The sequence below is a fragment of the Aethalodelphis obliquidens genome, unplaced genomic scaffold (assembly GCF_003676395.1).
Source record: "Aethalodelphis obliquidens isolate GAN/ISIS:26980383/991018 unplaced genomic scaffold, ASM367639v1 scaffold12, whole genome shotgun sequence".
NCBI classification, from domain to species: Eukaryota; Metazoa; Chordata; class Mammalia; order Artiodactyla; family Delphinidae; genus Aethalodelphis; species Aethalodelphis obliquidens.
The window spans coordinates 22,150,685-22,161,850 of record NW_020837956.1 but is presented as its reverse complement, the minus strand read 5'-3'; the positions used below and the strand labels follow the sequence as shown (position 1 = coordinate 22,161,850).

The window sequence follows — 11,166 nt, the reverse complement described above, 5'->3', positions numbered from 1 at the left end:
CATGTATCTTATTCCTTTCATAAGAACAATATAGCCAACTGGGAGCATATCTATGCCCAGGCTTACAAAATTTATTGTATTGAAACGGGGACAAAAAGCAATGGAGATCTGAGTCCTATTTAAAAAGTCCTTTACGAAGTGAGAGAGTAGCATTGACATATATACACTACCAAATGTAAAACAGATAGCTAGTGGGAAGCAGCCGCATAGCACAGGGAGATGAGCTCGGTGCTTTGTGACCACCTAGAGGGGTGGGATAGGGAGGGTGGGGCTCCTCATGATCCTCGGACTGTGGCCTTGGCCCGTGACTCAGTTGAGTACTGACTACACAACTCTTAACTACTTGAAGTGTTTCATTAACACGTGTCACTGTACGCATCTTGAGGGATTCTTGCTTAATAGCCTTCATCACAATGTCCTGACAAATATTTCCCCTTAGCTCAGTATCAGATGTTGTGCCTGTGCCAGTGCTCCTCCATCAGAGCTTGAATCTGAGCTTGTTGCAGGGCAGTAGTAAGTTAAGGCTGCTAAGAAAATTTTCTACCTGTTTTTCTTTTGCTCCATCTGTTCATTTTTAGCTTGAGTAATTTCATGATTTTGGTTTTCTACTTGGAATTTGTTATCTTTAAGAAACCTACTATAAGGCAGTTTGGCTAATTTGCTAAATAAAAATATACTTCATAATTGAATGAAATATTATGATTAATGGATAACAATAACTCTTATTATAAAAGATATTTTTTCTTTTTAAGAAGTCTAAGAATACGATGCAATCTGTTTAAGCTTAAATAAATCCATGTCTAAAGGTCCCAGGGTATCTAAGCAAAGTAACCTTGTATAGGTTTTAGCTGAAGCCATGTTTCCATGTCCTTTCTGTACAGACACCCAGGCTAAATTCCACTGTGGGGCTAAACAACAGACGACTAAATCAGTCACAGTAGATATAAAGAACTTTCAAAATTGTACAGGTGCTCACATAACCATCATACACAGACCAGAATAAAACAAATAGCACCTCTGTTTAACCAGCCTCCTTACTCGAACATTTCCCAAAATGCAAAATAGAAATATTTGAATTGTGAAACTGAACTTGGGAAATGAATCATGAAACCATGGGAGTGGATGTGAGAGGAACAGAAGGCATGCGGGCTCAGTAGTTGCGGCTCATGGGCTCTATGGTGTGTGGGCTCAGCAGTTGTGGTGCACGGGCTTTGTTGCTCCACGGCATGTGGGATCTTCCCGGACCAGGGACGGAACCTGTGTCTCCTGCATTGGCAGGTGGATTCTTAACCACTGCACCACCAGGGAAGTCCCCCAGATTCCTTTCTGATCCAAGATACAGCATTAGAAGAAAATAGCTTAGAGATGAGTTATAATAACATCAGTTATTAGACCAGGTTTCCAAGAGCTGTGTTACTGGAGTGAAACCTGCTAAAAACAGGATGATTTATGCTTAGAAGCTGGACCACAGAAAACCACTGGAGTAGGCTAATTCCCCTCACTTCTTACACTCCAGTTATAAACTCATTAAATTCAGGGAATGCAGCATTAAGTTATTTGAGGACTGCTACTTCCCAGAGGATTCAGTGAGGTAGAAACTAATATGAAGGACAAGGAAGATTACTCTCTCCTATTTAAATCTTTAAAAACAACAAACCTGGGCTTCCCTGGTGGCGCAGTGGTTAAGAATCTGCCTGCCGATGCAGGGGACACGGGTTCGATCCCTAGTCTGGGAATATCCCACATGCCGTGGAGCAACTAAGCCCGTGCACCACAACTACTGAGCCTGTGCTCTAGAGCCCGCGAGCCACAACTACTGAAGCCCGCGTGCCTAGAGCCTGTGCACCGCAACGAAGAGTAGCCCCCGCTCGCTGCAACTAGAGAAAGCCTGCGTGCAGCGATGAAGACCCAATACAGCCAAAAATAAATAAATTAAAAAAACCACGAACCTCTCAAAGACTCATACAGATACTTAAACATGCATGTACATGTACTTGTTTATAGTAGCACTGTTCACAACAGCCAAAAGGTGGGAACAGCCCATCAGCACATAAATGGATAAAGAAATTGTGGTATATACAATGGAATATTATTCAGCCACAAAAGGAATAAAGTACTAATACATGCTATAAGGTAGATGAACCTTGAAAACATTATGCTAAGTGAAAAAAGCCAGGCACAAAATGTCACATATCATATAATTCCATTTATAGGAAATATCCAGAATAGATAAACCCGTAGAGACAGAAGGCAGATTGGTGGTTGCCAGGGGCTGAGGGGAGGGGGGAATGGGGAGAAACTGCTTAATGGGCAAGGAGTTTTTACTTTGGAATGATGGAAATGTTCTGGAACTAGATAGAAATGGTGGTTGTACAACACTGTGAATGTACTAAATGCCACTAAATTGTTCACTTTAAAATCGTTAAAAAAAATGAGCTCATGTCTTAAACCGGGTTCTCGCCTCTAGAACCCTCTCCACCATACTTTACACTTACCTTGCACACCATAGATGTCTTTGCTCCAAGCCTAGCTGCTTGGACACACTGGTTGGCACCTTTCCCTCCAAAGCCAATAAAAAACTTATGACCATGGATGGTTTCACCAGTTTTTGGCAGACGAGAAGTAAGGCTATCATAATTTTAAAAGAGAAGGAGAAAAAAAAAAAGCACATTGGAAACTGCAATCAGTTTAAGCTCTTCAGAAGACAGAGGGAAGTTTACTGATGGAGCTCTAGTCTTAGCAGCCAGAACTGCAAGCAGAAGCAGGAAAGATTACCTTTTCCTTGAAGATAACATTCAGTAGTTCACATCACTGTCAAGAACGTGTCTGCTTGACAAAGCTCTTCTCTCCCCCACTGCCCCACAGTCATACTGCTGTAGCTCTACTTCACATGACGGCTCTTAGAGTCTGTACTGCATCAGGGTTGTTCACGGGTGCCTCTGTTTTCCATCTTGGGGAACTCTTGGAGGGAAGTAACTTCATATTCCCCCTTCCCAATGCCCAGCAAAGAACTTTATTCACGGTGGGACTTAATAAATGGGACCAAGTTATTGTGCATTTCTGTACAGGTTTATCTGGTCATTTACAAGAAGCAGGAAGTGTGTCAGGATTCTGGTAGTCCTGTTCAGGACCTAAGGAGAAGAGGGAAGTTGCAATGCCGGGCACTAAAGAATCTTATTTGTTTCCTTGGGGGTGGGGTGGGGGTGGGGTATTTAGATGGCAGGATTAGGTTTTGGTCCTAGTCCATCCTGTATACCACCCATTTCATGCACTGACTCAAAAAGAGCATACATATATATATTTTATATATATATAAAAGCATTCTAAAGATCTAAGTTTAGTTTAAAATTTTTACTATGGAAAATTCCAAACATATAAAACTAGAGGAAATGTTATATTGACTTCCCCTATCCCCATGTACCCATCACCCAGATTCAATTATTGTCAACTCATAGCCAATCCTGTTTCAGTCTATACCTTCACTGACTTCTCCAAGTGCTAAGGATTTTTACTGACGTTACTGTCTAATGAAGATAATATTAAACGAGGCAAAAAGCGTAAAAGACTTGCTCCAGGATATGATTTTCATAACACTGAAGGTGGAAGATGCGAGGAAACAAAATCTTTGAAGAACAGATGACTTTAAATGGAAAAGGAGCTCTGGGTATAGGGGCAAGTGGAGAAGATCGGCTCAAGTGGCATGAGGACTGGTTGACTGGCCACAAAGAGGGCCAAGGGCCAGACGGAGCCAATGGAGAGATGGCAATTGTGCCCCAAAGGTTAATTAGCTTTAGACAGGAAAGAAAGACCAAGAGAGAAGTTCACAATAACTGAGAACCTACTCTGTTTTAGCAGATTAGAAATTTACATTCATTTCCCACCTAGGCTGTGATCTAACTGAAAACAGCCTGTCTGCAATGGAATGACATATGACTGATGCCAAGAACACATGATCGTGTCAATAAAAACGAAGTTTGACCTATGAACCTCCTTTATGTATTTCTAAAAGTCTCAATAAATTGGGCCAAAACTACTCCATTCCCTAGCAGTGCCCTGTCAAATATGGTTATTTGAGATTCAAAAGAGACTCATCAATAATTTGAAAACATCCCACTCTACTCCTCCCCTTTTCAATTCTATTTTTATCTTGGATTCTAAATGCATTTATAGTACTGATGAAAAAAATATACATCTACAAGGTTCACTTCTGAAAAAGGTACTCAATCAAGAGAAAAATGGTTTTAATGTAATGTTATTATCCTGTCATTTAATTTAGCAATGACAAGTGATGATGAGATTTTGATTTGCATCAGAAATCTTAAACATTTTAGGATTCTGTTATGAACAGGCAATGATGAGTAATCTGTGTGATTGAGTAACTATATGAATTCTTGGCTTATTGATGCTGCTGCAAACAACATTCATAGCAACCTTAAAAAGAAAAAATATCCAATGTGGCTAAAAACAGGCCAAAATAATTAGTAAGACTGTCACTAAAGAAACTTATGACTTCCACTATATTTATACTTAGATCTGGGTCATAACTCACTGGTTTGAATTAAGTGTATTTTTTATTATCAACTGTGGCATGAAAAATATATCACCAGATTATTACTGGGATGTACGTGTATGTGGGGGAGGAGTGAAATCAGGGGTACTGCGTGTGTGTGTTTGATGTGGGAGCAGATGGCTGGGATTTAAACTCATTTCTAAACAACTTATATTAACACAAGCACTGTACTAATTTAGCCATCACTGAAATTCCTCACTCCTTTGGAACACTACTATTTTCTTTTCCTTCTACATCTTCGTCCTATTCTTATTTCCTTCCTCCCTCAGTTGTCGCCTTGCCCTGCATGAGGATAGGGACCAATGTCTGCACCATCTTATCCCCATTTGCTGACTGAATGAACCTTTGTAAGAGTCTCCTGTTATCTCTGAAGGGTAGCAGAATATGCTACTCCAAAACATGACTGGAGAAGGACGTGCTACTGCAAAATATGCTGCTTTGGTATATTGATTATCTTGACTGTAGGCACGTGAAAAACAGCAAATGCAGGGAGAGGCTTTCTCTGAACTCCCCTTATCTGCCTACGGACAGATCCTCCCAAAGGAACTCAACTGCCATAAATCCCCTTCCTGGGAGTTCCGTCAACCAGAGAGGATGGACTCTTGTCACAGGAGAGACTAGAAGTCAATACCACGCCTAGACAGACACTGTCACAGACTGTCACAACTCCCATCTATTCTTCTAAGGGGCCATTCATCTGACCTAAAAATCATTCACTCTCCCCTAAGAGACCTACACTCCCCTCCCCTTCCCTATTGAGATGTTATTTAATCCCGAATTCTAAGTCACCTTGGGGATTCATTTTTTCCCTGGGTATCTCCCGTGTATACCTGAGGGATACATTAATAAATTTGTTTGTTTTTCTCTTATTAATCTGTTTTTCATTACAGGGGTCTCAGCGGAGAACTTAGAAAGGTAGAGGGAAGATTATTTTTCTACCCCTACATCTCTTTTCCATGTCTCCCCTGTATGGCATCCGTTCTTTCCTCTGAATTGAAGATGTGGAGGTGTTGACGAATGAGGAAGAAGAGGCTGGGATGACTGTTCAACTGTCTGGCAATAAAAATTCCATGTTTTACAAGACCTTGCCCACTGCATTCCCAATACTGGCAGCATTCCTTTCTATAAGCAAGAACTATAACTAGAACTCATACTATCATTCCTTCATTCACACATTAATTCAACAAATGTTAAATCAGTGTTTTCCAATGAACCTCCTAAGGGCAAAATAAGCTTGCTGACAATGAGATAAAACCTAACCGTGATGCTAATAACACATGAGTGAAAAAAATATGTCATAGAATAAGATTAGTATGACCTGATTCATGTTTCTTTTTTTTTTGCAGTACGCGGGCCTCTCACTGTTGTGGCCTCTCCTGTTGTGGGGCACAGGCTCCGGACACGCAGGCCCAGCGGCCATGGCTCACGGGCCCAGCCGCTCCACGGCACGTGGGATCTTCCTGGACCGGGGCACGAACCCGTGTCCCCTGCATCGGCAGGCGGACTCTCAACCACTGCACCACCAGGGAAGCCCTGATTCATGTTTCTTAAAAGGAAAAAGATACATGTTCTCATATGATACATAAATGCATAGGAAATGAAATGTTAATGACAGATACCCATGAGAAGGATGGGAGTGGGGGGCAAAAGTGCACGGAAGTACCGTAAGTCCCCTACTTACGAACGAGTTCCATTCCGAGAACGCATTCGTAAGTCCAATTTGTTCGTTAAGTCCAACAAAGTTAGCTTAGGTACCCAACTAACACAATCGGCTATATAGTACTGTACTGTAATAATAGGTTTACAATACTTTTCATACAAATAATACATAAAAAACGAGCAAACACAAAAAATAAAACATTTTAATCTTACAGTACAGTACCTTGAAAAGTATGGTAGTACAGTACAACAGCTGGCATACAGGGACTGGCATTGAGTGAACAGGCAAGAAGAGTTACTGACTGGAGGAGGGAGAGGAGGTGGGAGATGGTAGGATCATCAGCAATAGGAGACGGAGGGTAAGCTGCAATTTAACTCATGCCTGACGTTGATGGAACGCACGTTCGCATCTCGGAAGGTTCACAACTTGAAGTTTCGTATGTAGGGGACCTACTATATGCAACAAGAATATCTTTGTGTTTTATGGGAAGCCACTTGTTATGACTTCAGATTCATCTGGCCTCGCCGCATCTTTTTCTAGCCGCCAGTTGCCTCTGGCTGGCTTCTTGCAGGTGCAACCTAATAGAGCCTTGCCCAGGGCCATCCTCTCCCCACTCCAGGATTTCTGTTTCTGTTTCTGGCGGTTCTGCAGGACAGAGCAACCTGTTAAACACATCAAGTATCTTGGTATAAGCTCTTCTGCTTCCCGGCTTCACTTTCCCTGGCCCTCACTCTCGCTCCCTGGATTACAGTCCAGCACAGAGGATGTGCACTCAAGCCTTTGTCTTATTGTCCTGCTTTCTGTTGAAAGACAGTTTATTGCTGATTTACTATTTTTTAAAAAGTGAATGAACTAAAGAGTGGAAAGTGAAGTGGAGAGCAACTGGAACATTAGTTACAAACGGGCAGAAGCATTTCTGAATTATAGATCCTAATTTACTTTGAATTAGGTTTTTCTATCTTTTTTTCTTTATTAAAATCATGAAATTAAGGTCAGGTTGAGGAAAGGACCTGCACAAAGCACCATCCGCTGTATGAAAGCATCATCATAATTCTTCCCAATTCAAACATGAGCTCTTAGTAGGGTGTCAAAGACAGACCAATTAAGTGCTCAAAGGAAAAAAAAAAAAAAAGGGAAGCAGTACTGGTAGAAATATACTGTTGCTACCATTTAAAATTTTTAAATAGTGTAAATTTCTGAATGAAGGAGAAAACCAGTCATAAGAAATATATTTGAATTTAAAACAAATTCGTAACTTTAAAATGTCATGATATTTTAAAGTTGGACAGAAGGAAGCACCGATAAATGTTCAGGTGGCCTCCCAGTCTTCTGGGCCATGAGAGGTCGTGCAGTTAGAGTTTGGTTGTGTGAGGAAGGAGGCCTGAGCCACTTACAGACTGCATTACCTTTGACAGCTTTTCCCTCTTTGAACCAGCTTCTTCTCTTGCAAAACAGGTTTAATAATACTTGTCAACTCCTTAAATGCCTGGGTTTTGTACTCTGAGTTATTTCACTGACAGGTGTTACCAGAACAACTTATCAATTGCTTTTAACTTCTTGACAATGATGTGCCTGTTACAGATTCTCAGAGATGATTCATATAAAAGGAAGGAATGACCTGGTGAAACAGGGATAAGAAGCGTTTTGACCAAAGAGGTTACACTGATACTGGCTCCAGCCAAAAGTCAAGGAATATGCTGCTTTTTGGCTTTTGAATTCCATCCTTTCCTCTTCTGGCTGTAAGCTTCTGACACTGTACACTCCTGTTAACAGGGGATTGTACCATTAGTGATCACCCAGTTGACATTCATTATGCTCATTTATTATTCCTACTGCCTGTATTTTTCAACCATATCTATTCTTCCCAGCATTTGTGTATGTCACATTTACAAGCATGGGGTAATTCCCAAACCAAGCTAGTGATACCTATTTCTACCTCTGTAAAAAGAACTTAGCCTTGCAGCTAAAACTTCATTTTGCGGTGCCTAACCCTAAATTTGCATATATACACGTATGATTTATTTAAGGAAATGAAACATGAATTATGCTTTAGCTGGTTCTTAACTGATTTTGATTTCTAACTCATATCTTTGCCTAGCTAACAAGGCTGTGGCTAAAAAGTCATTTTGTCTGAAGATGCAGCTACTCTTAATTTATAGAATAGATAAACAATACTCTAGTCAGAAGTGGCCAGCCTTTCAGAGTGTCATATACTTGACCCTTATTTATTTAAATTTTGCTTATGTGTGAGAAAGTGTGCTAGGCATTGGGAGAGCCAGTAAAGCCAAGCATGTTATGCTTTTCTCCCACGTTGCGGTCTTACATGGCTTTTCATTCACATCTCTGTTCAAATGTTACCTCCTTGGAGAGGCCTTCCCAGACCACCTTACAGGTGAGATACCCCCTTCCTAATTGAATTTTTGTAAAGTATTCATTCATTCATTCTGACAAATAACACTAGGATTTTGGATCAGATCCAGCCTTTTGATTACTCTTAATTGTGTTAGTTCTCCATGTCCCAGTCCCCTGTGGGGTGACATGATGAGAGAAACCTTTAAATCATGAATTTTGGGAGTTGATGTAGGACAGCTGACACAGCTGCTGCTCTTCCTCCCCTCTCGGGTGGGGTGGGGCAGAGAGAGGGAGGGAGGGAGGGGAGAAGAATATGACCTGCTGACTTTTGCTCTGTAATGTAAACAAATCTGCTTAGGGGAAAGGAGGGGGAGGTCTTTAGGTTTACAGTCCCTCAAATGTAAATAAATGTATCCAAGGAAAAAGTCTCTAAATCTCTCCAGAGATCTCTGACTTGTACAGTTTGTTTGCTGTTCAAACATTCTTTAATCCAAGTGCCAACCATCGTTCTCAGAAAGTCATGATCATGCACAAACATGAAAACATTCATGGAGCATCGCATCCCACCAATTTTCTTCATAGCAATATCATTGCCCAACGTTACAACACTCACTTATTTCTTTCCTCTTGCCCTAGCTTCTTTTGGATTAATTGTATTCCATTTCTTCCTCACTATTGATGTGTTATTAACCCCACCTCTTTTTTCTATTTTTTATAAGTGACTGATCTAGGGTTTATTTTTTGTAGTGCAAGTTTCTAGTAATAAATTCTCTTGGCTATTGTTTTCCTGTCTTTATTTCCCCAACATATTTGAAAGATACAGAATTTTATGTTGACAGTTTATTTTTCCAGTACTTTAAAGATTTCATTTTTTTCTGGATTGCATTGTTTCTAATAAGAAGTCTGCAGTCAGTCTTTTCTCCCCTTATGTAATGTGTATTTTTCCCTCTGGTTGCTTTTAAGAGTTTCTAATTGGTTTGCAGGAATTTGATTACAGTGTGCTTTGCTATGGTTTACATTATGTTTATCCTACTTGGGGTTCATTGAAATTCTTAGATCTATGTGTTTATATTTTTCATAACATTTGAAAAAAATTCAGCCATTGTTTCTTCAAATAGTTTTTGTGCCTCTCCCATGCTTTTTTTCTTCTTAGATTCCATTTACACACGATAGACTGCTTGTCTCATATCACAGAGGCTCTGTGCATTTTGCTCCGTCATTTTTTTCCTCTACGCTTCAATTTAGATAATCTCTATTCACTGTCTTCAAGTACAGTGATCCTTTCTTCTCTAATGTCTACTCTGCTGATAAGCCCATCAAATGAATTTTTCATTTCAAATACTGCACCTTTCATTTCTTAAATCTCTATTTGGTTCTTTTATACGTCTTCCACTTTTCTCATCATGTTCAAGTTCTTCTTTAAATCACTGAGCATATTTACAAGGGCTCTTCTAAAATTCCTTTCTGTGAATTCCATCATCCCTGTCATTTCTGTGTTGGCTTTGACTTTTTTTTTCCTCGGTTATGGATAACATTTTCTTGATTCTTTGCATGTCTAATGACTTTTGATTTAATGCGAAACATTGCAAATGTTACATCGGGTGTCTTAATTCTATTGTATTTTTCCAAAGGGTTGAACTTTTTCAGGCAGTTAATTTGTGGATCTGTTTGATCCTTTGAGGAATGTTTTTGAGAGTTGTTACAGTGAGTTTAGAGTACCTTTACTTTAGGGCAAGTTTACCCCTTCTAACTAAATTGTGATCCTTCTTGGATCTCCACTGAATGCTCCAGGGGTTCAACAATGTCTCTGGCTGGACAGAACTCAACACCTCCCATTCCTGTACAATTTCTGGGACATGTTCAGCTTAGAGCTCTCCAGTAGTTGCCCAGCTTTGTGGAGTTTCTATGTATGTCCATTTAGCATTTAGCAACAGACTCAAGGGGACTCCTTTGCAGATTTCTGGACCTTCCCCTGATTAGCTCCTTCTCTTCCAGTATATGTTCCCATAAATCCTAGCCACCGTAGTCTTCCTAAGTTATGAACTCAGTTTTCTCAACTCACTGATGCTGCCATGCTTCCCTTGAGTTCCTCCTCTCTGTGCGATGGTCAGTAATGTGCCTCCAGGACTTACCTTGTTTGTTTCCTTTCTCTTTTGGATAACACTACTGTTGTCCAATATCAGAAACAGTTGCTTCATATGTTTTGTCCCATTTTCTAGTTGTTTATGGTGGGAAGGTAAGTCTTACATTAGTTATTCTAATATGGTCAGAAGTAAATATTTTTGAATGAATGTTCTACACCTTAAAAGACACTTAGTTGGGATGACAGAATCCCACATACATAATAAATCATACAGGGACTTCCTTGGTGGCACAGTGGTTAAGACTGCATGCTCCCAATGTAGGGGGCCCAGGTTCTATCCCTGGTCAGGGAACTAGATCCCACATGCATGCCGTAACTAAGGGTTCACATGCCACAACTAAGGAGCTGGTGAGCTGCAACTAAGGTGCCCACCTGCCGCAACTAAGGAGCCTGCCTGCTGCAACTAAGACCCAGCACAACCAAAAAAAAAAAAAAAAAAAA

At 40.4% G+C, this 11,166-nt stretch overlaps 1 protein-coding gene across 3 annotated transcripts in view; it reads right to left on the bottom strand.

Annotated features, from left to right (window-relative positions):
- RBKS (ribokinase) overlaps positions 1-11,166 on the bottom strand; it is a 74,404-nt gene that overhangs the window by 54,836 nt on the left and 8,402 nt on the right. For 2 of the 3 annotated variants that reach the window (XM_027113521.1, XM_027113523.1), the window contains exon 2: positions 2,496-2,628. In XM_027113521.1, the coding sequence (XP_026969322.1) occupies positions 2,496-2,628 (133 nt within the window). Of the gene's footprint in view, positions 1-2,495; positions 2,629-2,775; positions 2,890-11,166 lie in introns of those variants that run through there. The other variant, XM_027113522.1, reaches the window with a different exon arrangement.